At 37.7% G+C, this 27,028-nt stretch overlaps 1 protein-coding gene across 1 annotated transcript; it reads left to right on the forward strand.

The window, feature by feature from the left end:
- On the forward strand, positions 1-27,028 carry LOC122894230 (UDP-glucuronosyltransferase 3A2-like). Its single transcript, XM_044231817.1, has 8 exons — positions 1-124; positions 2,312-2,373; positions 7,192-7,264; positions 15,013-15,121; positions 17,601-18,132; positions 23,804-24,035; positions 25,520-25,739; positions 26,752-27,028. The coding sequence occupies exons 1-8, from the start codon at positions 1-3 to the stop codon at positions 27,026-27,028; spliced, it is 1,629 nt and encodes a 542-aa protein (XP_044087752.1).

The raw sequence follows: 27,028 nt of genomic DNA on the forward strand, positions 1-27,028 counted from the left end.
ATGGTGGGGAAGGGAATGTTGTTGCTAGCAGGCTTCCTTCTGCCTGGGTTCCTGCTCTCAGAGGCCATCAAAATTCTGACTACATTCTCACTGGGTGAGTGTTTGGCAGGAGAATCAGAGTCAGGTGTACCCCACGTACCTGCTCTAGGACTCAGACACACACCATAGGTCAGAGGGTCATTCTATGTGGTTTCCTTACAGGGCTTGAGTCCCAGGTTAGAGGAAGAAGAAGAGGGAGGGGGCCTGGAGTGTCAGAGTGGAGTTTCTACTGCTGGGGATAGGGAAGATAGTTGTGGAGAAATCAGTTGTGTCCTTTCATCTCATTTTATCCTCTCTGGAAGGGCTTCCCATTGTGCATATCTGGGGCCAGAATTTAGTTCCAGACTGACCTGGAGACCTTAAGCCATCTACTCTAGTGAAAGAAGATACTTTCAGAGGCATACCCTAAAAATCTGGGGGTGTGGAGTAGATATCAGTAGAAAGTGGATGGTGAGGTCAGTTTTAGGCTCTTGGAGACAGCACAGACTAAAAATGTGTCAGTGATAGGACACCTGGAAGACTGACAGGGCAGAGGAAAATCAAGTTCTTAGAGCCCCTCTCTCTTCTGCCCGTGCTGCTGGAAGCTTTTAAAGGACAGTGAAGCAGTTAATTTTGTCAATGAAATTTGTCCCCTTACTTTTCCCCAATGGGAACAGAAGGGTAACAGGAAAACTTATTAGGATAATGAGTTATCATAGGATGGAGTTTCCCCTAAGAATATTTTGGACCCACTGTGAAAGGATAGGGGGCTACTGGGATCACTTTAAATCCCTATGTATCTGGGAATCCTAGAGCTAGAAGAAACCACCAAGTTCATCTAATTGGATATCCCTAATTTATTTCCTGAGCGGGAGCCCGAGGGTCAGGGAAATGAGGGGCATTTTGCAAGAGCACGCCAGTCCTCCCTGATGGACAAATTTGGACTTTACTCACTATTTCTTACCTCAAATCGATCCTCTTCCTCAGAATCTACACTTTACAGTGGGGATTCCTAAAAACCAGTATTAAAAAAAAACTCTTTTCTATTTTAAAACTATTTTTAGTGAAAAAGGTGGCAGAAAAAAAGTACTTTTAAAATACGTGTCCTCTGGATTCTGGGAGGGAGCACGTATGGTTTAGAAGAGCTGGAAACCCCACCTCTGGCCCAGAATGCACTGGTTTCCCCAATACCCTCAGGAATGGCTGCCTCTGTGGATGGCTTCTCCCCTGCATCCATTTTTCTCAAGGATTTAATGTGATCCATTGCAGGCAGTCTGAGGAGGAGAAGGGTTTGTGTTATATATAACTGGCATTACCCCAGCCAACACAGTATAGATATAAACAACTAGAGTAATTTCCACAGATACACACCATTACTGTAGTCTGACATCCCTCTTGCCTACTTAGTAATCATGAGATCTTCATCTTACAAATAACCATCACTTCCCACGTGGGCAAAGTCTATAGCTTTCTTCCTACTCTGACTTTTTCTGCTGCTGAGACCCATAGAGTCAACAAAAATCTCCGTGGTGGCTTATGGCCTTTCACAGTCATTGCATTGATAGAACCCATACCACCCTAGAGGATCAAACTTCCTCTTCATTAGAATCTCAGGAATCTTAGGATGGGTGATATCCAAACCTATCATGTGTAGGATCCTGTAGTTCCATCCAAAGGTCCACAGTTGTCCTGAATGACTTAATTTGATACTCAGCAATTTTCAAGCTCCAACTGGAAACATCCTGTCAAATATTTTTGAATCTCAGGGATTTGGGTTCTAAGTGGTGGGTCTACCTCCTTATGCTCCAACGACTATTTCTCAGTCTGATATTCAAGTTCCCAGTTTCTGGGTCTGACTCTAACATAAGTTTCCTAAGGGAAGTATTCCATAAAGATCTCTGACCAATTGGTCAATGGGAACTCTTCCCACTCCCCTCCATAGTAATGTGCCCAATTTCCACTGTGTCCCCATAAGAGCTGGCTAATATCAGTCTGTACCTATGATCAGGAACTCCTAAGGCCTAAGTAGAGAAGCTTGTCACAGTGACATGGAGACCATGAATCACAAAAGGAAATCTTGATGGAGCATTTTCACTGGTTGGGATTTGGACACACACTGGGTAGGTGTCTTGGCTGCTGCTTACTCAAACTGTGACAGGGGGACTGAAGAAACTCATCTTCCTCTGTTCACAGTCAACTCTCTGCCCTCTTACCTTGGATTTCTCTATCCACCACATCAATTTCAGACCCTCTGTTCTCATTTTTACAAAATGAAATTTTGTGTTTTTCCTAGGTGGAAGCCATTATCTACTGCAGGACCGGGTATCTCAGATTCTTCAAGATCATGGTTACAATGTCACTATGCTTTTTTATGGAGAATAATTTTTAATCCCAGGTGTGTTTTTGTTTGTTTGTTTGTTTTTTGTAATCATTGAATTCTTCTATCCCAGAAAGACTATGTCTTCTGTATAACACTGCTTAGCACAAAATCTGTTTGAATATAGCTATATTGAATAAAGGGGGGAAATATGTGCATGTATGTTCATGTTATCTCCTGGATATCATATTAAGATTTGTAGATCTGGCCTCTACATGTCATAACTCCATGTTTTACCCCCTCAGCTAGGTGTCACTTCATCTAGGCAAAACTCTGTATATCATTATTGTTCATTTTGATAACTCTACTCTTTGGTGTGCCTTTAATTGTGTTGAACAGAATTGTTCGGCCATATTTACAGTTTTTGTTATTTAGGGAGAGCTGCTCTTCTTGTTTCATATGTTACTTTCTACTCCTGTTACAAGACCCGAACTTTTAAGAAAGCATTTTTAAAGGATGTCTTTTAATCATGTCCTAGGATCAGATCTATCAATGAGATGAGCCTATATTCTTGAGTGTCTCTGGCTGCCCTTGACTTGTGCATAATGATGTCAGAAGTTCTTGAGTCCTTGGTCTAAATACCCAGTAGTGCCATTGCTGAGCTGTAGGGTAGCTCTATTTAGCATCTTGAGGAACTTCCATACTCTTTTCCAGAGTGGCTGTACCAGCTTTCATTCCCATGAACAGTGTAAGAAGGTTTCCCTTTCTCCACATCCTTGCCAACATTTGTTGTTCCCTGTCTTGTTAACTTTAGCCATTCTAACTAGTGTAAGGTGTTATACGTAACTAATGAACCATTGAACATTACATCAAAAACTAATGATGTATTATATGTTGACTAATTGAATCTGGATTAAGAAAATCCAAAAAAATCTATAGCTAAGATGAAGCTCATCAATCTTGTGAAATCTTCTCTGTTGACAGACAAGGACACAGAGGACCAGAGAACTCAAAAGATTTGTTCAAGTCCACACAGCAGGTTAATAATAGAGTGGGTGGATCCAGAACTTTAAGCTCTGGGTGTCTCATTCAAAATTGCTGAGACTTTAATTTTAAAAAATCCAAAACTAATGATTGTTGATGAAAAACAAGTCTGAGCAATTATGAAATTCTGAAGATGAACTTCAGGCTCTGTTGCTGTTTAATCACCCTCTGGATCAAGTACTATATTGTTCACTAGATCTCCTTTCTGTACACATCCCTTTGTATCTGCCTTGTCAGTTTGGTTGTGTATTTGCCTTGACTGCCAACCATGGTAGTTGTAGCCCATTATCATTTCATTTTGGTGGTTCCCACGGATTGAGAAGCTGCTGAAAGCTTTAGATCCTCTAACTCCTTACACACACTCAAAACTACAAACCATTCAGAGGACCCATGGATTCCCTTAGTTTTGTTCTTGGTTCCAAGTTTTAATAGTCCAGAGTTTCTTGCAATATTTACCATTCACCGGGAATTTCTGAGATTTAGAAATGGATTATTTATTTTTCTCTTCAGCAGTAGACTTTGGTAGAGGCTTGCAAATAAGGGAACACGTGATTGGATTACTTTTGTTGACCCGATTCAACACTCAATATTGAAACTTTTGAACCTACATTGACTACCTGCTTGGATAACTTCCTTATAAGGTTATTATGTACAACTTTAATGAATAAATGACTTCAGAAATAATGAATTAACCTCAGTTTCTAATATTGACTTATAAGATTATTTCTTTTTCCTTTTTTTAAGATTTATTAATTTTTGTTTTTGAGAGAGAGAGATCACAAGCAGGCAGAGAGACAGGCAGAGAGAGAGGGGGAAGCAGGCTCCCCATTGAGCAGAGACCCCAATGCGGGGTTCGATCCCAGGACCCTGAGATCGTGACCCGAGCGGAAGGCAGAGGCCCAACCCACTGAGCCACCCAGGTGCCCCTGTAAGATTATTTCAGTCACTAACTGAAATCACAAGTATAAAATTCCACCCTACAGAAGAATTAGTTGTCTGCAGTTCTGACTCTTCCTTTTCCTAAGAGAGCTTGCTCTACTTCTCTACCAGGTAGATATTGCCCAAGTGACAGGTCTTCTTTGTTTTGGGGGATCTGTTACATCATTGATTCTCAAGGGCTTGCCTAAAATCACTGAAGCAAAGTTATCTGGAGGGACATCATCATGACCAGACTGTTCCACCCCTTTAGTCATCTAGTTCTGCTTTTGTTGAATATGGTTGTAGGAGAGCAGATCAGAAGATAAATGCAAGGAAGTCCTATGTTGGAATTCAGGCTTTGATTGGATTCATAGGTTCCTCAGATAATCTATCAAATAGTGCTCACCTTAGCCTGGGAGTTAAAAATCCCAGTATGTTAGTCTGCTGTTATCAGGGTGAGGTCAATTTCTTTCTTTCTCTCCTTTTTAAAAAAATATTTATTTATTCATTTATTATTTATTTATGAGAGAGAGAGAGAGAAAGAGAGAGAGAGGAGGGGAGATGCAGAGGGGGTGGGAGAGAATCCCAAGTGACCCTTCTGAGCATGGAGCTAGTGCTGAGCTTCATCTCAGGAACACGAAATCATGACCTGAGCTGAACCCAACAGTTGGACACTTAACCAACTGAGCCACCCAGTTATCCCCAGGTCAGGTCTTATTACTGGGGTTCATAGAGTTTAATAAATTACAACCAACATTCCCTCTGAATTTTGGAATCAATTGAGAAAAATCTACAGAAGTTAGATCAAAATGCACCTTTATCTAGCTGATCAGGGAGCTTTCCTTAGATCTTCATTAACTGTCAAGGTTGAGTAGTAGCTTTAGAAGAGTCTCTCTATAACCTCTGGGTTTTGTTCCGTTTATTCGTTATGGTGTCCTGGGTAGTTTTCTCCCATGTTTGCAATAACTGTTTTCAGGAAGACCCCAAACTCCAGAGCTTTCTCTCCCTATAGCTCTCTTTTGGTATTCTGGTTTTCTGCCCTGTGAGTTCCAGCTGCCATGTCCTCCCCCAAATCTGAAGTGCTCCCACAGGGAGATGGCCAGGCCAGATCTGGGTATCTCCTCCATGAGTTGTATCTTGGAAGTTTTCCCCAGGTATCAATGAATGTCCTACGCTACCTGGGGTGCAATGTCTAAAAACCATTTTAACATGTACTTGGTCTGGTTTTATTTAGTTGTTTAAAGTCAGAATTTCAATAAGGTCCTGTCGTCTTCTTGTGGCCACAGACTGAAGTTCCTTATCTTCATTATTCCAACCTGTATTTAAGTAATATCGGCATATAATAAACTGAATCCATTTAAAAATTACAATTTGATATATTTGGGCATATACATATGCTGAGATACGCATATATGTGCATATATATATATATATATATATATACACTCACATGTGTGTATAAACCTATGAAACCATAAACATCATCAAGATAACAAATATATTTGTTCCTCCACCAGAATATCTCTAATGTCCTTCTGCAATCTCCCCTCCCAGCTCTCCCACCTTTCTATTCCCATTGCGTATCTATCACTAATATGTCACCATATGTTAGATAGCATTGTGTAGATTTTTTAAAAATTTATTTTCAGCATAACAGTGTTCATTATTTTTGCAACATACCCAGTGCTCTATGCAATCCGTGCCCTCTATAATACCCACCACCTGGTACCCCAACCTCCCACCCACCCGCCACTTCAAACCCCTCAGATTGTTTTTCAGAGTCTATAGTCTCTCATGGTTCACCTCCCCTTCCAATTTCTCCCAACTCCCTTCTCCTCTCTAACTCCCCATGTCCTCCATCTATTTGTTATGCTCCACAAATAAGTGAAACCATATGATAATTGACTCTCTCTGCTTGACTTATTTCACTCAGCATAATCTCTTCCAGTCCCGTCTATGTTGCTACAAAAGTTGGGTATTCATCCTTTCTGATGGAGGCATAATACTCCATAGTGTATATGGACCACATCTTCCTCATCCATTCACCCGTTGAAGGGCATCTTGATTCTTTCCACAGTTTGGCGACCGTGGCCATTGCTGCTATAAACATTGGGGTACAGATGGCCCTTCTTTTCACTACATCTGTATCTTTGGGGTAAATACCCAGTAGTGCAATGGCAAGGTCATAGGGAAGTTGTATTTTTAATTTCTTGAGGAATCTCCACACTGTTCTCCAAAGAGGCTGCACCAACTTGTATTCCCACCAACAGTGTAAGAGGGCTCCCCTTTCTCCACATCCCCTCCAACACATGTTGTTTCCCGTCTTGATAGTTTTGGGCATTCTAACTGGTGTAAGGTGATATCTCAATGTGGTTTTAATTTGAATCTCCCTGAGGGCTAGTGATGATGAACATTTTTTCATGTGTCTGATAGCCATTTGTATGTCTTGATTGGAGAAGTGTCTGTTCATATCTTCTGCCCATTTTTTTGATATGATTGTCCGTTTTGTGTGTGTTAAGTTTGAGGAGTTCTTTATAGATCCTGGATATCAACATTGTGTAGATTTTATAGAAATGGGATCATAATTATGCACCTTCATACTTTGGCTTAATGCACTCAGCATAAACATTTTGAGATTTGTTTTGTTTTTGTTTTTGCTGAATAGTATTATATATCTGGATTACCACAATGGGTTTATTTAGTTGCTTGTTGATGGGCATTAGTGTTGTCCCCTGCTATGAGCTATTACAAATAAACCTTTTGTGAAGAGTTATGTACAAGTTTTCTATGAATATATACTATCTTTTCTCTGAATTAATTGGCCGGAGTATAGTGGCTGAACCATAGTTTTGGTACTGTTTAAGTTTTTAAGAAATGGCCACACTATTTCCCAGGAGGCTGTAATATTCTGCATTCTCACAGAAGTGACTGCAGGTTCCATTGACATCCTTGTCAATACTTGGTATGGTTAGTCTTTTCACTTTTAGCTACTGTTGTGTGGGTGTTCAGTTAGTTGTATTTCATGGTAGTTTTAATATGCATTTTATTTATTTCTAATGAAGCTATGCACTTTTTCATGTGCTTATTTGTCAACAATGTATCTTTACAGATGAGTGTTTCTCAAATTTTGTCCAAACTCTGGAAGAGTTTGGTTATAATAGTATTGTTTCTTCCTAAATTGTTTTGGCCACTCAGAGACAGGCTGTCTCCACCCACCCCAAAGTTAGGTTTGGATGTTGACACTTTATGTCCTTATTTACACATAAAGAGGTTATGAAATGGTTTATTTGGGGCACCTGGCTGGCTCATTCAAGAGCTCGATTCTCCATCTGAGGTTTGTGGGTTCCAGCCCAACTTTGCGTGTAGAGATTACTTCAAAATAAACTCTTTAAAAAGACACAATGGTTTCTTAGTAACATGATCAGGCTTCATGGACAGATAAAGGCAACCCCCAAGCTGGTCCAAACATACACTGAGAGAGCAGGGGAAGGAGGATGCTTTGGGGCTTTTATGATGGTCATTGGTGGGGCTGGAATGGGCATTTCCCTTTGTTTTGATGATGAGAATGTCCTGTGTTTCATTCATTTCAGTTGGATCTTGTATAAGAAAGTCATTATGGTATTTTGTGAGACCTGCTCCCTGAGGCTGGTGTGCGCAATTGAATGTTCCACAGAGTGTCTTTTTTTCAAAAGACCAGCATTGTGCATGTGAAGAAATGAAGCAGTGCCTTGGTTATGATCAGTAATGTCTGAAAATCTGTAGAGGATAAAAGTCTTGCTTCATGCTGGGTATTGTGTCTTTGGTGTGTGGAGACACATGTGTACCCCTCAGGTACATTTTGGATATCTATCTGGCAAGAGATTCTGTGCTCTTTACCCAATGGAACAACCTTTTGTCTTTATAGGTCTCTTTGGAATGTCTTTTTCTTCTTTAAATTAACTTTGATAGTTTCTGTCTTTCTAAGAATTTGTCAACATCACCCATTGTCTAATTTATTGCCATCTAAAGTTCATAGAATACTCCTGTAGTCCTTTTCATTTCTGTGCGGTCATTAGTGGTATTCCTTCTTTCATCTCTGTTCCTAATAATTTGTATCTTTCTTGTTTGTAAATTTTCTTGATCTTTTCAAAGAACTGGCTCTGCTTTCATTGACTTCTGTTGGTTTTCTATTTCCAATTTTATTAGTTTCCCCCAATCTTTTTCAATTTTACTGTCTGTTTAAGGTTTAGTACACTTTCTTCCCCAGGGTCTTAAGGTAACAGAATAGGGTATTGATTTGATAACTTCCTTTTTAGTATAAGCATTGAAACTCTAAGTTTCCTTTTAACTGCTGCTTTTGGTGCATCCCATATGTTTTGGTATGTTGCATGCTTATTTTTTTAAATTTTTTATTTTTTATAAACATATATTTTTATCTCCAGGGGTACAGGTCTGTGAATCGCCAGGTTTACACACTTCACAGCACTCACCAAAGCACATACCCTCCCCAATGTCAATTGCATGCTTATTTTTATTTCTTTCTAAGTATTTTATGATTTCCCTTGTGATTTCTTTTTGATACATGCATTATTTAAAAGGATAATATTTAATTTCCACAATTTGTGAATTTTCTAGTTTTCTGTCGTTGATTTCTAACTTCATCCTGGTGTGGTTAGATAGCTTGTGATAAGTATGTTTTAACATTATTGAGACTTATTTGTGGCTGAACATAGAGTTTTTGCTGGAAATTGTCCCATGTACCCTTGAGAACAATGTGTAGCCTGTTCAGTAGTGTGTTCTCTATATGTCTGTTACATCTAGTGGATCAATATGTGTAAGTCTTCTATTTCTTTACTGATCTTCTTTCTGTTTTTTTTTTAATCCATTATTAAGAGTGAGTGTTGAAATGCCCAATGATTACATAGAAATGTCTCTTTCTCCCTCTATTCTGCCAGATTTGCTTTAGTTATTTTGATGGTCTGTCATTAGGTGCATATGTGTTTATAATTGTTATATCTTCTTGCCTTATTGAATCTTTATTAATACATAACATCCTTCCTTGTCCCTTGCAATCTTTGATTTAAAGATTTGATTTAGACTTGATTTAAAGTCTATTATGTTTGGCATTTTCTCATCTAATTCTGCTTTCTTTTGCTTACTACTTGCTTGGAATATCTTTTTCCATTATTTCCTTGTCTGTCTGTGTCATTGGCTCTAAAGTGAGTCTCTTGTAGACAGTATATATAGTTGGACAAACTTTTCTTCATGTGTGTGTTTGTGAGCTTCTTGTTTTTGTATTTTTTTAACACATTTCATTATTTTGGAATAACTGTAAATTTACAGAAAAGTTGCAAAGATATTATAGGAAGCTCCATATTCCCCACACCTTCTTTCCTCCATTGTTAACCCATTTTATTTTTAAAATATTACTTTTTATTGAAATATAGTTAATACACAAACTTACGTTAGTTTCAGCTGTGAGAAATAGTGGTTTGCCAAATGTACATGTTATGTAGTGCTCACCACAAGTGTAGCTGCCATCTGTCACCATACAAGGCTATTACAATTGGTTCCTGTATTTTTATCCATTGTGCCAATGTCCATATTTTCATTGGAGAATTTAATCCATGTACATTGAATGTTATTACTGAAAGGAGAGACTACATCTGTCCTTTTGCTATTTTTTTACATGCCGTATAGCTTTTTTGTCCCTTCCTATATTACTCTTTCTTTTGTGCTTAGTTGATTCTTTGTTATGAAACATTTAAATTCCTTTGTCATTTATTTTTGTGTATATTCTATAGCTATTTTTTAATGTGCATCACCATGGGGATTTAATTTAACATGATAAATATACGTCACTCACATTTTAATATTTACCAGTTTAACTTTAATAACATTCTAAAATTCTCTTCCTACAATGCTTGGTTCATCCCCACCCCCTTGAATTGTTGATGTCACAAAATTATGTCTTTGAACATAATCATAAACTATCATTAATTTAAATGCATTAGTACATTAAGTTACAGAGAAAATTTGATTGGAATTACAAATAAAGTTTAAATAAGGCTTGTTTTTAAACTAATACTTGGTTTTTAAAAGTGTACTAGTTTCATAAATCATATAGAAACCAAAAGTGCAGTTAGCATTGCTACGATAATAGTTTTATAACTTCCTATGCATTTACCTTTAGTAAAATCTTTAGTTTTCCATACACCTTTGAGTTACTATCTGGTATCATTTCATTTTTTTTCTGAAGGGCTCCTTTGAACAATTCTGTCAGTATAGGTCTAGTGATAATGACCTGCCTTAGCTTTTGTTTATTTGAGAATGTCTTAATTTTGCCCTCACTTTTGAAATTCAGAGTTTCCAGACACAGAATTTTTTGTTGTTCATTTTTATCTTTTAGCATTTTGAATATATTGGGCCACAACCTTCTGGCCTCCAAAATTTCTTATTAAAATCTATTGACCATCTCATTGGCAGTCACTTGTATGTGATAAGTCACTTTTCTCTTAATGCTTTTAATATTCTCTCTTTATCTTTCTGAAGTTCGATTATAATGTGTGTTTGAGTTCATTTTCCTTGGAGTTTGTTGAGCTTTCTGGATGTTTATATTCATATCTTTCATCCAGTTTGGGGGGAAGTTTTCAGGCATTACTATGTTTTCAGTCATATATTATGTATTACATTGTTATATATTACATATGTAAAATAATACATATATTATGTATATGTATTATTTTACATATAATAATATATATGTATACTACATGTACTACAATATATTACATATATTATATATTACATTGTTACATATTACATATGTAAAATATTCTCTCTATCCCTTTATTTCTCTCTCTTCCTTGTGAGCATCTACACTGCATACGTTGTTTCCTTAGACTATGTTCTCTTTTCTTCCATGTCTTAACTTTCTGTTCTTCACACTTGATCATTTCCATTGTCTTATCTTCAGATTCACTGATTATTTCTTCAGCTTGCTCAAATCAGCCTTTGAATCCCTCTAGTGAAATTTTCATTTCATTTATTGCATTTTTCAGTTCTATGTTTTATTTTTGGTTTCTTTTACATTTTCTGTGCTTTTATTTTACATTTTATTTTCTGTGCTTTTATTTTACATTTCTATTTTGTATAAACTTTTTCCTTCACCTTCTCCACATCTTTCTTTAGTTCTCTAAGAATATTTATGGCAGTTATTTTAAAGTCATAGTCTAATATATCTGCCATCAGGTCTTTCTCAGGGACGGTTTGTTAATTTATTACTTTCCTCTGAATTAGGGTGTTTCCTGTTGTTTGGTATCTCTTGAGTTTTTTGTTGAATACTGACCTGTTGAATTTAACAATGTGTTAAATCTGGAGATTAGACTCTCCTCTTTTCTCCAGGATTTGCAGATTTTTAAAATTAATTTTGTTTATTGTTTTTATTTTGTGGTTGTTTTAGGCTGCCTTTGGGTGAACATCAGTGTGAGTTGTAAATTTTTGTTTTCTTAGGTCTTTTCTGAGCCTTTTAGTGACATGAACAGACACTTTCTAATTTTCATCATATATGTAGTTTTTGTCCAATATCCTAGCCCTTAATGTTTGTCTCTCATAAGAGGAAAAAGAGAAAAGTCAGGGAGGAAAAAAACAGATATCAGTCTCTTAAGACCCCTAGAAGTTCATTCAGCCAGAACAGAATGTGCTTGAAAAAAAAAACCAGCATGATGCAAAATCATCACTGCCTACTCTTTGTCTGTACCTATGTGATCAGAAGTAGCAATTCATAGTCAAAGCACAGACACCTGAGATTTGGAGAACGTCCTTTTTACCCACTCTGGCTCCTGAAGCCTGTGTGCAAACTGCTTTATGAACTTATGTTCAGCTGCCTGCCATGAGATGTATGTGGGGGATGAGTGGCTGATACTGTGAACCTTGCTGGAATAACTGAAATTGACTAAAATTATCTGCACTTTACAGTTACATCCTTCTCTGGAAGTTGACTATAAGGTTCCAAAATAGATATTTTAGACATATTCTGCCAGTCAATTGTTATCTAGGTGGGAAGACAGATTCCTGGTGCTCTATGATCTTCCCAGAGTCTTCACTACTACCTTTTGCTTTCAGAATATATATGTATAGTTGAATATATGTGTGTACATATAAAAGAAAACTTTCACCAGTTCCTGTTTAAATGTGTGTCCAGGAAAGCTCCTTAAACTCTCGTGCTGGAAATGGAACCTAAATTGCTGTTTCTTGATGGTGTCAGGGATGGAAACACCTTCAACTGACAAGTAATTCTTCATAGGAATTAAACTGAGGCACCATGGATTGTGCTTTGTGTAGGGCAGCAGCACATCCCTCTTGTGAGCTCCTGTGTGAATGTTTGTGTCCTGAGTGCCTGTGCTGGATGAATCTCTGCAAAAGGAGGCTGTCCTTGATGCAATGTCATACATGTGCTTCTGGAGAAAACTGAATGTGGTTAAGGTGTTGCCAGCAAAGCTTGTGTGCAGGTTGTTGAGGTAGTCCATAAGAAAGCAGTTACAAATGATTTGTAACCTGCCAAGATGAAGAAGGAGAGAAACTAGCTGAGTGCTTGTTGAAATAGAAACTGAGCAGAACATGTTACCAAATCTATGCATGTAAAATATCTATCAATACTTAGATATAGTCAGCAATTTCAGTAACATTGGAGATTGAGGAGTGCTTAATATGTCACTGCACAATTATGTTATAGTAATCCACTGCAAGGCATCATTACTTCTTTGCTGTTTAATAGTATAAACCAGGCCATTAAAGGGAAAACCAGTGGAGGTAATCACTCTTTTGCTTAACAGATCCTTTACAATGAGATTTAATCCTTAAAGGCACTATTTTTGGGTTGTATTAACCATTTTAGTACATTGGGCAGATCCAAAGAGTCTTTTTGTCGAGCTGATTGTAAATGCCCAAACTTTAATTTTATTTTAGTTTTTTACTTGTTATATCAAGAGCAACCAAAGCCACTAGGAAATAATGTAAAAGAAATGACTGTTATAACTGTGGGATATTTAGTACCAGTAGTTAAGGCGGGGCATGCAAATTTGTCCTCCATCTAACATTTTGACTCCTAAGAGTACTGAAATTTTCTGTATATCTCTAGTGGGCTCTTCTCATATAGCTGTTATTTTTTGTCCCAGTATCGATTAAGACCATTAAAGTTTGTCAGTGGCTCATCTCATCTGATGTTAAAACTATTTAGAGGCCCTGATTTAGAGGCTCAAAAGCCAATCTGTGCTTTTCTTTTTTTAAAATAATGTTACATTCCACATGTATCATGTTACATTCTACTCTGTTTTAATTTCTTTCCTGACTCTCCCACCCTAACTTGTCTTTCTCTTTCTTCTTTCTTTGGGTTATTAGAGGTATTTGGGGATAATGTCCATTCTAACCTGCTCATATTTATAAGTTTCTTCTTCAGAATGTCCCATTTAGTATCATCAAGGCTAGGGGCCTCACTGGTGGTAATTTTGAGAGATGTAAAATTAGCCTGACTTTGAATAAACCCCTTGAATTAACTCCATGGGCATGTCATCAGTGTTTTACCATATTACCACATTAGTCAAGGTTTTCTTTTAGCTACAGAGATATAATCAGCATCAGTAGCAAAGGCAATTTCTAGGGCTGTATGTGCCTTCTACTTTTACAAGTGTGGATCTCTTCCTACCTGTGGCATGGTGACTGCCCCTCCTCACACCATTCGTTGCACTTGTAAACTGGAATCAGTCTTATCCAGAGCACTGTTTATAATAGGGGCAGCCCTTGAGACACACAACCATTGGTCACAGAGTTCTGTCTAGCCACGTGTCAATCTCAGCTCATGCAGGGATTCAGAAGCACAATTTAAGCTGACACAGAAAATAGGTTTGTGTGAGACACATGGCCAGGGCCACTGAATGACTCCTTCCATACTCTTGTCCCTAAATGCCAATTATGGAAGCTTCTGAGTAGGGTGGAGGTGAGGATTCCCCTATATGGGTGTGGGTTGCTTGGCTTGAAACTCTTCCTTGCTTAAGAGATGGTATGTTGAGGCTTTCTTTGTTTGCCAAGATATGTCCCAGAAGGTTAAGAGGGAGATGGAGCTTGAAAGCCATCATCTGCCCAACTTAAAAAATGGCATCAGACTCTTTTTTATACATGACTTATGGGGAAATGCCAGGATGTGAAATAGGGCTGCAGAAGACTGCTTTTTTTAAAATTAGGTTTTGGTATCTTTGGTATCTTTTTGGCAGAGTGAAAAACCTGTGCATGTATCACTTTTAATTTTAATGACAATGATTCCTTTTCTAAATGGGAAATGCTGGGGAGTTGGCAGTGAATGAGATCTATATTTAAATACAAATTATACATTCATTATATGTACATTCTTGACAAATTATCTGGCACTCCTTTCTCACCTGTAAAATGGTGACTAGTTACACCTTTAAGTGTAAACTTTAAACAGAAGCTTACAGTAGTACTTTAAAATGAATAAAAGTAACTGTATCATTATATGGTTCTCAATAAAGTTTAGCAGTTTGCATGATTGAAGAAATGAGAAAGCAGAAAAACCAAACCAAACCAAAGTTCAAAAAGCAAGCATTTGAGTATATATACAATCCTTGGAGTAAAAAAAACATGATGTCATCATGTCAATGTTAATAAGGGTTGTATGGTATAATTAAACATTTCCTTATTGGTGTTCTATTTTTTGTTTTTAGAAAAGAATGAAATTTCATACAATGTTATCAGTTGGCTTCCACCTGAAAATCATAGAAAAGATTTTAATAACTCTTTTGATTTCTTTGTGACAGAAGCTTTGCATGGCAGGTAATTTCTTTTATTCTCTGAATGAAAGGCTTGCCATTTTAGTGATAGAAATGAATGGTTGCATGCATGGATACTTGGTGTGAATTTAAGAGAAATGGATGGATGGGTGAATGGATGGATGGATGGATGGATGACTGGATGGATGGGGAGTCAATGATGGTGGCAATATATGGATAGAGTAAATGAATTTTGCACTACCAGTCATTCAGTATATGTATACTGTGGCTCTTCCACTGAAAGCATGAATGTATTTCTCTATAGTGATGGGGATTGTTCCTCTGGATCTTCCTTGCAACATTTTATCTACGGTGTTTGCATATATATTCTCCAAAATACAGAAGTTGTGATAGACAAATTTCTCATTGTCAATAGGCGATGAGAACCACCAGTTTACATTATTGTTCCTCCCTTACCCTCACATAAATTCAAGAATAGAAAGATGCTTATGAATGCTGTTATTTAATACCTTGAAACACTATCTTTTAAACTCATTTAAAAAAACAAAATATCTTGGTGATAGACAACCAGCGAGTAATCTGAGGAATTTTGTCATTATCTGGGATGTATAGAAAGTTCTTCTTTGACATTAGAGGGTAAAGGCACAAATTTATCCCTTGTTTGGTTAACACACAAGCCTAATGTCCATGCCCCTTCGTTCCTTAGAAATTCTATTTGCAGGGCACCTGGTCGGCTCAGTTGGTTAAGCATTTGACTTTAGTTCTCATGTCATGATCTCAGGGTCCTGGGATTGAACCTACTGTTGTGCCCCTGTTGAGCTCCCTGCTCAGTGGGAAGTCTGTTTGTATCTCTGCCTCTTCCCTCACTTTTGCCCTTTCTTTCTCAAATAAATATATAAAATCCTAAAAAACAAACAAACAAACAAAAAAACCCAGAGAAATTCTATTTGCTACTAGGTGGTCCTAAAATCTGGCCTTTTCCATAGAGCCCAACTGATAGTCAAACTAGAACACCAAATTCTCTTATCTGTAAGAGATCTGATCTAAAGTACTCACTTGAAACTTTGTTTTATCTTGTGTTGTTACTCATATATTTTCGAATTATATGTCCCATCTCTTCCCCCTCAGCTTTATTATGTCGAAGACTGGTTTTATTTTATTTTTATTTATTTTTTTTTTAGTTTTTGTTTTTAAATATGTTCCATACCCAGCATTGACCCCAATAGGTGGCTGGAACTCACAACCTTGAGATCAAGATCTGAGCTGAGATCAGGAGTCGGATGCTTAACCAACTGAGCCACCCAGGCATCCCTCAAAGAGTGGTTTCACTCACATGTTAAATATGGTACAAAGCACTGAGCACAGTGCTTTCCTGTATTTTTTCATTTATCATCTTAATTTCAATATGATTCATGCTCTATGTTTGAGGAAATTGTACTTCATATTCTGAATTTGTCAGTAACATTTAGCAACCATTGTTTTTGAAAATCATGTAAAATATAATAGAGGATAATTTCAGCAAATCATGTGTTGTCACTTTTAGTTGATTCTATAGCATGTGTGGGCATCTTCATATTGTTAATGAGCTCTCACCTGTGGGTCTTCTTTCATTGGGCGGACGTGGTGGAATATTGTACAGGTTATAGGTTTGCTGGGCCATTGATTCTCTCAGTCCTTCATTCATGTAGGAGGCCTATGGGTCTCCAAAGCACCTGCACCTATAGGTGCAGGAATATTCTCATCTGTTGCCTTGTGCTGTATGAAAAGGATCATTTCCTTTGAAGGCACCGATGGGAAAACATCGAGAGAATAGATCTTGGAGTAGTGCCATAAGCAAGCGTCTTCAAAATTGGTAAAATTTTAGCATGAAATTTTGTGAATACTCCAGCTGGCATGAAGTGGAAAGGTAGTAGTTAACTTCAAATAGGCTTTTATTTTTGTTTGTTTTAAATATTAATATTTTCAGGGAAGATATAAATCTCATGTTCAGTTTAGAAGTTGGATTCTAATATTACCATCAGGAAGTTCCTTGTGTGAGGCAATCTATCAAATTCGGAATATATTTAATTTCAAATAAAAGAGCTACATCGTGAATATTGATGTTATGAAGTTACTTCCACAGTTTGTTTAGTAATCAGGACAGTCACTTAGAAAAGTTCAGTATACAAATGAAAGTTAAACAGAACATCACTGGTACATCAGAATGTACCAACTAGACATGAGACTCTGAGATCTACTAGTGTCAAAGGATGCTTTCAAGGAAGGAAGAGCTAAATTAGCTTTGCTAGTGCATGCATACAGATTGGCCAGAGAAAGGGTAGGGGAGGAAGCAGAAAACATTTCTGCTTTAGGAAGCAGAAACATCCAGAGCAGAGTATTTGTTGAACACTGGTAACATAGGTGGGCAGCTGCCACATATGGTCTTACTTACTTGGGATATTTTCTTTGAGCCAAAGATTCTCCTAAGTATCATGAAGTTAACACCTTCAGTGAATATTTCTCATTACTTTTGTTTTAAACAGAGAAGCATTTGAGAACGTTGTAAAGTTAATGGAACAACTTGGAATTCGATGCAGTGACTTGCTAAGAAGAGGAGATATCATGGATTTCTTAAAAAATGAGAACTTTGACCTGGTATTCATCGAAGCATTTGACTTCTGTTCTTTCCTGGTTGCTGAGAAGCTTGGGAAGCCATTTGTGGCAATTCTTCCCACCCAGTTTGGCAGTATGGACCACGGGCTACCAATCCCTGTGTCTTATATTCCAGTATTCCGTTCCTTGCTAACTGACCATATGGACTTCTGGGGCAGGGTGAAGAATTTTCTGATGCTCTTTGATTTCTCCCTGAAACAATGGCGACTCCACTCTACATATGACAACACCATCAAGGAACATTTCCCAGAAGGTTCTAGGCCTGTTTTGTCTCATCTTCTAAGGAAAGCAGAGCTGTGGTTTGTTAACTCTGACTTTGCCCTTGAGTTTGCTCGGCCTCTACTTCCCAACACTGTGTACGTTGGAGGCTTAATGGCGAGACCTGTTAAACCAGTATCACAAGTAAGTAAAATCTTAGCTCTCAATATGGACTTCATGCAGAACTTTTCAGTGCAGACAGAACCGGTAGCTCCTCTGGCAGAGGGAACAGGAAGTGAAGTATGATTAGACAGGCAAAGCAATGAGGATATACATTTTTATTCTTTAATTTAATTTAATTATACTTTTCTAGTCTATTGTATTCTATTTTGAATTTTATTTTATGTGGTAAAAGTACTTAGTATAAGACTTAACTTCTTATCAAATTTTTAATAGTACAATATTTAATAGTACAATATTTAATAGCACGATAGTACAATTATTGACTTAGGTGCCATGTTGTACATCAGATCTCTAGATCTTATTCATCTCATGTACTTGTTGAACACTGTAACTTGTAACTTGTAACTTGTAACTTGTTTACTTGTAACTTTTCCTCCATGGAATAATAGCTGGCCTTTTAGCTCATTGCTCCCCCTCTAACCTTGGAAACCAACTTCTGCTTTTGATTCTATGAATCTATTTTAGATGCTTCAGATAAGTTAATTCATGCAATATTGCCTTTCTGGCTTAGGTCACTTAGCATAATGTCCTCAAGCTTCATCTATGTTTTCCCTTATTGCAAAATTTCCTTCTTTTTAAAATATTCCATTATATATATATTATATATAATTGCATATTTTATATATGCATATATAAATGTATATATCCATTTCCTTAGGTATAGAGAGAGAACTCAGATTGCTCCATCATATGGTGGTTCTATTTTTAACTTGAGGGGGGGCATTTCCATGTTGTTTTCCATACTGCCTTTACTGTTTTTCATTCCCAACAGTGGTAGATAAGAGTTGCTATTTCCCCATATCCTCAACAGTTTTCTTCTGTTTTTTAATAATAACCATACTAATATGTATGAATCCACATCTCATTGTGGAAAAGATTTGCATTTCCCTAATGACTAGTGTTTCTGAGTATTTTTTTCATATATCTGCTTGCCATTTACATGTTGTCTTTGAATAAATGTCTATTCCAGTCCTTAGCCCTTTTTTTTTTAAAATATTTTACTTTTTTATTTGACAAAGAGAGGAGAGAGATCACAAGTAGGAAGGGAGGCAGGCAGAGAGAGAGAGGGAAGCTGGCTCCCCACTGAGCAAAGAGGCCAGTGTGGGACTCCATCCCAGGACCTGAGATCATGCCCTGAGCCAAAGGCAGAGGCTTAACCCACTGAGCCACCCAGATGCTCCCCCCTTAGCCTAATTTTAATGGGATTGTAAGATGGTTCTTCCTTTTCTTTATCTTTTTCTTTCTCTCTCTCTCTCTTTCTTTTACTATCTTTCTCCTTTCCTATTGAGCTGTAGTTCTTTCTTATGGAGATTTTGGAGATTTATCTCTTATGAGGAATACAGTTTGCAGATATTTTCTGTTCTGTAGGTAGTCAGTTACTCTTTAATCAATTTTGAGTTGAAAATTTATACGGTTTAAGTTGGGGATTGAACTTTATACTTATTCATGTGGATATTCACCTGTTGGGGGTAGGGATTCTGGTGAGAGGGTGTTTTCATAACTTAATTACTGGCCTAGGTGAGACTGGTTACACATTTGCCTGGGTGCAGTCTGTCTTTACCTCTTTCTTTCTTTCTTTCCTTCTTTCTTTCATTTCTTTTAGAGAATGAGAACATGGAACCTCTTATTCTGATGTCATTCTCTGCTCTTTTCAATTTTAAATAATAGATTTACATTAATCTTATAATTATCAAAGGGTAGTAAAGCTGATTTTAAGTGGTTTCCTGGGATGATAGATCTTATGATGTAGTGTTGGATGGAGTCAAATAGAGCCAGATTGAATAATAGAGTAAAAGCTTTGAGCTGGGGACAACCAAACAATGCAGAAGAAGAAATTATGTTTCTGAAGAATGACAAAATTATATTCTTAGGGGACTAAATTTTTAGGGGATTAAATCAGAAACTTCTTAAGGATCATTTATGGGTGGTTGTAAACTAATTAATACTACACAAAATAGACTTATGTCATAACTTTTATAGGAGAAAAAGGATATTTTATAAATGGTTTAATATAATAAAATCAACCAATGTACTACAACACATTATTAGAATGAATGGGAGAAAAAAACACATCACGTCAAGAGAGGAGGAAAAGTTATCTGACAAAACTAACACTCTTTCATGATAAAAACACTCACAAAACTAGGCTTATAAACATGATTCTTGAACATGATAAAGAGTATATGGAACACACCCAGCGAAAAATACACTTGTTATGATAGACTGCAATTGTGCTTCTTAAGATCAGTAGTGTAAGATGTCTACTTACATCACTGCTATTCAAATATGCCCTAGACAAAGCAAGTAGGCAAGAAAATGAAAGAAAAGACATCCAAACTGGAATGGACAACGTAGAAATAGTTTGATTTTCATAGGACATATTTCTCTAAGTAGAAAATACCAAAAAATTCATATACCAAAAAGAAACTACTAGTTTTAATAAACAAACCAGCACAGTTGCATGGGAAAATATCAATATGCAAATATGATTTGTGTTTCCATACAGCAACTATGAACAGTCCGTAAATGAAATTGAAAAAACTATGTACACAGGATCCAATTAAACTGAGGAGTTGAAAGACAAGTACACTGAACACTACAGATTTGCTGAAACAAATTCAGAAAGACCTAAATAAATAGAAAGACCTCTCCAGACCATGGATTGTAAAGCTTAATTTTGTTAAGAGACCATTACTACTCAGAGTGATGTACAGATTTGATCTAATCCTTATCAACAGCTCAATGGCCTCTTCTTTTTATAGAAATGAAAAAGCCAATTTTCAAATTCATATGGAAATGTAAGAGACCTTGAATAACCAAAAGAATATGAAAAAGAACACCGTTGGATGACTCACACATTTGTGACCAATTCATTTTTGACAAGGGTCAAAACCATTCAAGGAAGGAAAGAATAGTCTCTAGCAAATGGTGCTGAGCCTCTTGGATTTTCACATGAAAGAGAATGTATTTTGAGCCCTCCTCATACCAAAAATAACTCAAAATAGATTGATGGCATAATTAAAGAGCTAAAAGCCATAAAATATTTAGAAGAAAAGAAAGGGATAAATCTGCATGGACTTATTTCACAATGAATTTGTAGACAACATTGAGAAGATGAGTAACAAAGGAAAAAATAGAAAAATTGGCCTTCATCGGGATTAAAAAGTTCTCTATTTCAAAGGATGTTATATAGAAAATGAGAGGACAATCTATCAGATACAAGGCAAGTATATCATCTCACTGTCACCTTTTAGCCTCATACTGGATGTCCTAACAAAAGAAATGAGACAAAACAAACAAACAAACAACACAGAATAAAAGGCATATAGATTAGGAAGAAAGCAATAAAACTATTTTGTTTGCAGATGACATGAGGGTCCATTTTGAAAATGTGAAAAAGCCAAAAAATAAAAAATAAAAATTCCTGGAATAGAAAGCAATCATAGCAATGTTACAGGAAAGAAGTTTAATGTATAAAATATATATTAGCAATACATGAGGGAATGTGAAATTAAAAACACTGTACCATTTACATTAGCACCACCAAAAATGTGATGTTGGGAATAAATCCACAAAATATGTAAAGATTTATATGAGGAAAACTACAAAATTCTAATGAAGGAAATAAAAGAACTAAATAAGTGGAGAGAAATTCCATGTCCATGGATAAGAAGACACAATATTGTCAAGAATTTTTTCTCTCCAAATTGACCTATCCATTCAGTGCAAGCACAATTGAAATCTCAGCAAATTATTTTGCAGATATTGATAAAATGATCCTAAAATTTGCATAGAGAGGCAAAAATCCTGAAAAGCCAACACAATCTTGAAAATGAAGAACAAAGTGGGAGGAAAGACATTTTCAACCTCATAACTTACTATAAAGCTACAGTAATAATATTGACAAAAGATTAACAAAAGACACAGTATGATATTGACAAAAGACACAGATTGATTGTGTCTTTTTATTGTCACAGATTGACAAAAGACACAGTATGATATTGACAAAAGATTAGATCAGTCATAAATGTAACACAATAGAGAACCCTAAAAGAGATGCATACAAATTTAGTGAACTGATGTTTCACATAGGAGTAAAGACAATAGTACTGAGAATATGTAGACTTTCAAAAAAGTGGTGCTGAATAAATGGATATGTGCACACACAAAGAATAAATTAGATTCAGACCGTACACTCTTCAACAAAATTAGCTCAAAAAGGACCACAGGTCCAAATATAAAATGCAAAAGTATAAAAATTTTAGAATATGATATCAGAGAAAATTTAGATGAACTATGGGTTGATGAAAACTTTTTAAATGCAAAACTAAGTCATGGTCTATGAAAGAAAGAGTTGCTGGCTTGTGGGGGCATCTGGGTCGCTCAGTAAATTAAGCTTCCTTTGGCTCAGGTCAGGATCCCAGGGTCCTGGGATGGATTCCTGCATCAGGTTCCCTGCAGCATGCTTCTCCCTCTGCACCATCCCCCAAACCTACTCCACTTGGGTTGCCTTGGTCTCTCTCTCTCAAATAAAGAGATAAAAATTCTTTAAAAAAATTTGTTCTATGTAGGCACTGTCAAGACAATAAAAAGAAGAGCCACAGAACAAGAGCAAATATTTGGAACACACCTATCTGTTCAAAAGTGCTATCCAAAATATGCAAACACTTTATATACACAAATACACATAGTATACAAAGAACTATAAGAAAACCAAAAGGGCACCTGGGTGGCTCAGGGGGTTAAGCCTCTGCCTTCCGCTCAGGTCATGATCTCAGGGTCTTAGAATCTAGGCTTACATCGGGATCTCTGCTCAGCAGGGAGCCTGCATCCTCCTACCCTTCTAACTGTTTATCTGCCTACTTGTGATCTCTCTCTCTGTCAAACAAATAAATAAAATCTTAAAAAAAAAGAAAAAAGAAAACCATAATTCAAAAAAAGGCGGGGGGGGGGACCTTCCGAGACCTCTCAACAAAGAAGACAGACAAATAGATGGCTAATAAGCATGTGAAAGAGACACACCCGTAGAGACATTCCCCAGCATCTACCTCAGCCTCCAGAAGGCATGCTGCCCCCTACTGGACCAGGACACCAAATGGCACTCTCCCAGGCACTAACACCTGCTCTGGCATTGGAACACTCCTAAATGACCATATCTCCCCACACCTAGAATGAGGGATGAGAATGACCCTGGTACGGGGACCATGTTTTCAATGAAGAAGGAGATTCCCACCAACTCCACCTTCCTTTGCTATAAAACACTGTTATACACACGAGATCTGGATCTAGATGTTGGTGCTACAATATGCTTTGAGTGCCTCAAGGACAACTTAGACTATTATGGCAGTGGCTGGACACCTACAGCTGTAATCATATTTATTTGTGATTACTGAAAGTGTTTATATGGTAAGATGTGTCCTGAGGTCTCAGAGAAATGAATTCAAGGCCCCCAGACACAATGGATATGAGCAGAGTACAGAAGGCACCACGCTGTCCAGGAGCTAGGAGAACCTAGTGAGCTCTAGGCACTGACAGGAAGGTGTATTCAGTAAATAGCTGACTTTCATTTCAAAGCATCTTGGCTTTGACAAACAACTTTGTCCATCTCCTTTCTTTTTTTACCTCTCTCCAGGAATTTGAGAATTTCATTGCCAAATTTGGAGACTCTGGTTTTGTCCTTGTGGCCCTGGGCTCTATTGTGAGCATCTATCAGTCCCAGGAAGTTCTCAGGGAGATGAACAGTGCCTTTGCTCATCTGTCTCAAGGGGTGATATGGAAGTGTAATCCTTCTCATTGGCCCAAAGACATCAAATTGGCAGCAAATGTGAAAATCATGGACTGGCTTCCTCAGAATGACCTATTGGGTAAGGACTGTTCAGGTCTACTTCCCTCTTTCCATTTATGTATCTTTAAGTTTCCACTGCGCAACCCCACCAGTCTGAGAAAGGGCATCTGGTACCTAAAGGTAATCTTTAGAGGACAGAAATGGAGCAGCCAGCTGGAGTTCTTGGGAAATCAGGCTCTGCTTCCCAAATGGCTAAAACTGCTATGTTTTCTTCTTTCTTTCTATTGCAGTCTTCATACCTGCCCCCAGAAGTGATATCGTCATCAGGCTGTTTTGACCATATCGTATTTGGCATTCAACAAGGTTACCCAAACTTAGTCAAAGACAGTTTATGGATTCTGAGATCACATATCAAAGGATATGTTGCCACTGTTTTCCCTCAACTCTAAAACATCTATTAAGCCCCATGTCACTATAGAAACACTCTCACACTTATTGGTTCCTTCTCCTTTTCCCCAAAAGTTGTACTCATACTTTCACAAAGTATTGGTGACAGTATCTGAAGAGTATGCCAAAACATCTGAGTTTCAAGCTGAGTTACCTCTCAGCCTTAGCTGCTTATTTTGCCCATCATATTCTCTGATAACAGAGAGCTCCTCACACCCCTTTGTCCATGTGCCACTTTTTGGAGCTCCTCAGTGCCACAACCACTGACTATATCAAACATTCATCATCAAGATTATGGCTCACAAACATATTGGGAACTTAAGATAGAGGATTCTGCACATTTATTCACAAGGCACAGTATAGGGAAAAGGATTCTGACTTTCAAAGAAACACAAAAGGATTCTGATGCACATCCCTATTGAGAGGCAGTGTTTGAGATAAACTCTTCATTATTAGCACTTGTTTTAGTTTTCTCAAAATAGAAAGGGGTGAGCACACAGAAACTAGAAATATCAAGATGGGTGGTCCAGCATTGCCTACTTTAGAGGATTTTGTGAAACTAAGGAGAAGCCACATATAGTGTAAGTTTGATGAATGCCACTTGAGCTGTGATGTCAGTAAAGATGTTAGCCTTCAGATAAGAGGGAAGTGAATGGGCAGTGAAAGGGAGAGCTTGAAACATGGAGGTCAAGAGATAGAGACACAGAGAGAGAGAGATAGTAAATCAGAAAAGAGAGAGTAGCACAGGGAGAAAGTAATAGTGAGAAGTAACAGGAGAAGCAAAGGGAGAGACAGAGTGGAAATATAAGGATGGTTGGAGGGATGGTTGGATGTATGGAGGGAAATGTTGTGCTTATTATTGTTCTCAGCAGCTGTCCCTGGGTTCTGAGTCTTGGAAGGATTGATTTAGAAGAATCTCTGTATGGAGATAAGACCAGAATATTTTATCTTGGGGGAATATGCACCCTTGAGTGTGCCCTAAGCTAATTCAATAAATCCATTTTCTCCAACATACTTTAAAATCCGTTTGTATTTTTTTTCTGCCTTTGATCCTTTCAAAGATGTTCTGAAAATTTTCACCCTGAAATATTCTGCTCTGTTCCTGATTTGCAACAGCTCACCCACGCATCCGTCTCTTTGTCACCCATGGTGGATTGAATAGCATAATGGAGGCCATCCAACATGGTGTACCCATGGTAGGGATTCCTGCCCTTGGAGAACAGGCTGAAAACCTGATTCGAGTAGAAGCCAAAAAGTTTGGTGTCTCTATCCAGCTAAAGCAGGTTAAGGCAGAGACATTGGCTCTGAAGATAAAGGAAGTAATTGAAGACAAGAGGTATGGAGTTCTCTGGGCTTGTGGTCACCTGGACTGAATGAAGATATCCAAAACAAATGGCACTGTGTAGAGCTTTTTTTTTTTTTTTTTTCTTCAATAAAAGCTGAAACTTCCAAGACATGTCATAATATGTGTGTGATGATAACAGATGATCTTTTTCCTCTGAGAATAAGACTAGGGAGTTCAGATTAGATAATGAGTAAAATTTCTATCTGAAGTCTTGTGAGGACTCTGACCTACTTACATAGGGTCTGTTAGAGGTCTTATATTTTGGGACCACTGATAGTAGAATTGCGCTAAGCAGGAGGTCACATTCTTGTCCTCCAATATGCCACAGTGTTTCCTGCTTCAGACCATTTGTCAGTGTTGCTCTTTTGGACACCCTTCCCTTCTCTTCACAGACCTAGCTCCTTCATAACAGTCAGACTCATCTCCAATATCTTCTCCTCAGAAAGGCAGGAAGCCTTTGTGTGGCAGCCCTAAATGTGCTCCTCTCTCCCACTCCATTCAATCATAATCGTAAGATGGGATGAATTTCTGTTAATTTAAGTCAGTAAAAGGCCCATATTCTCTTATGTAATTTGCCATCCAGCATAAGGATGTGGTAACCATGATGAACTGAATATCTTGTTAGAGTCTCAGGTAATTTACCTTGATTTGGGTGTATGTTAGTTACATTACATATATTCCTATATACCTTTTCCTTTATTGTACCGTAAGTGTCCTTAGGTAGAGACTTCTCCTTACAACTTAGTCACCTTTTTATAATTTAACACTTTTAGCACTAAGCATGGATCTTCGCATGGATAGACCAGTTAGAACTTTTCAATGGGACCCAGCTAGACTGTGACAAGACCAGGCCAACCACTTTTCCTTGAAACTGAGTCTTTTGTGCATATGACTAAAAGTGTATGTGTGTGTGTGTGTGTGTGTGTGTGTGTGTGTGTGAGATACAAGGTCTCTAAGTTCTGAGACCACATGAGTAACACCCCACCTCTGTCTTTGCTAACAGGTACAAGTCAGCAGCTGTGGCCGCCAGCATCATTAGGCACTCCCACCCCCTGACCCCTGCCCAGAGGCTGGTGGGCTGGATTGACCACATCCTCCAGACAGGAGGTGCCGCCCACCTCAAGCCCCATGGCCTGCAGCAGCCGTGGCATGAACAGTACCTGCTGGATGTCTTCTTGTTCCTGCTGGTGGTCACCCTGAGCACACTGTGGATCTGTGGGAAGCTGCTGGGCATGGTGGCCAGGTGGTTGTGTGGGGCCAGGAAGCTGAAGAAGTCCTAA

Source organism: Neovison vison, chromosome 1, assembly GCF_020171115.1.
Source record: "Neovison vison isolate M4711 chromosome 1, ASM_NN_V1, whole genome shotgun sequence".
Classification (NCBI taxonomy): domain Eukaryota; kingdom Metazoa; phylum Chordata; class Mammalia; order Carnivora; family Mustelidae; genus Neogale; species Neogale vison.

Excerpts from the sequence above, each read along its gene's own strand:
- LOC122894230 (XM_044231817.1), top strand. The coding sequence starts at position 1 with ATGGTGGGGAAGGGAATGTTGTTGCTAGCAGGCTTCCTTCTGCCTGGG. Across the intron at positions 125-2,311 it reads GGCAGGAGAATCAGAGTCAG|GTGGAAGCCATTATCTACTG; the intron begins GTGTACCCCACG and ends TGTTTTTCCTAG. Across the intron at positions 2,374-7,191 it reads TTCAAGATCATGGTTACAAT|GAGGCTGTAATATTCTGCAT; the intron begins GTCACTATGCTT and ends ACTATTTCCCAG.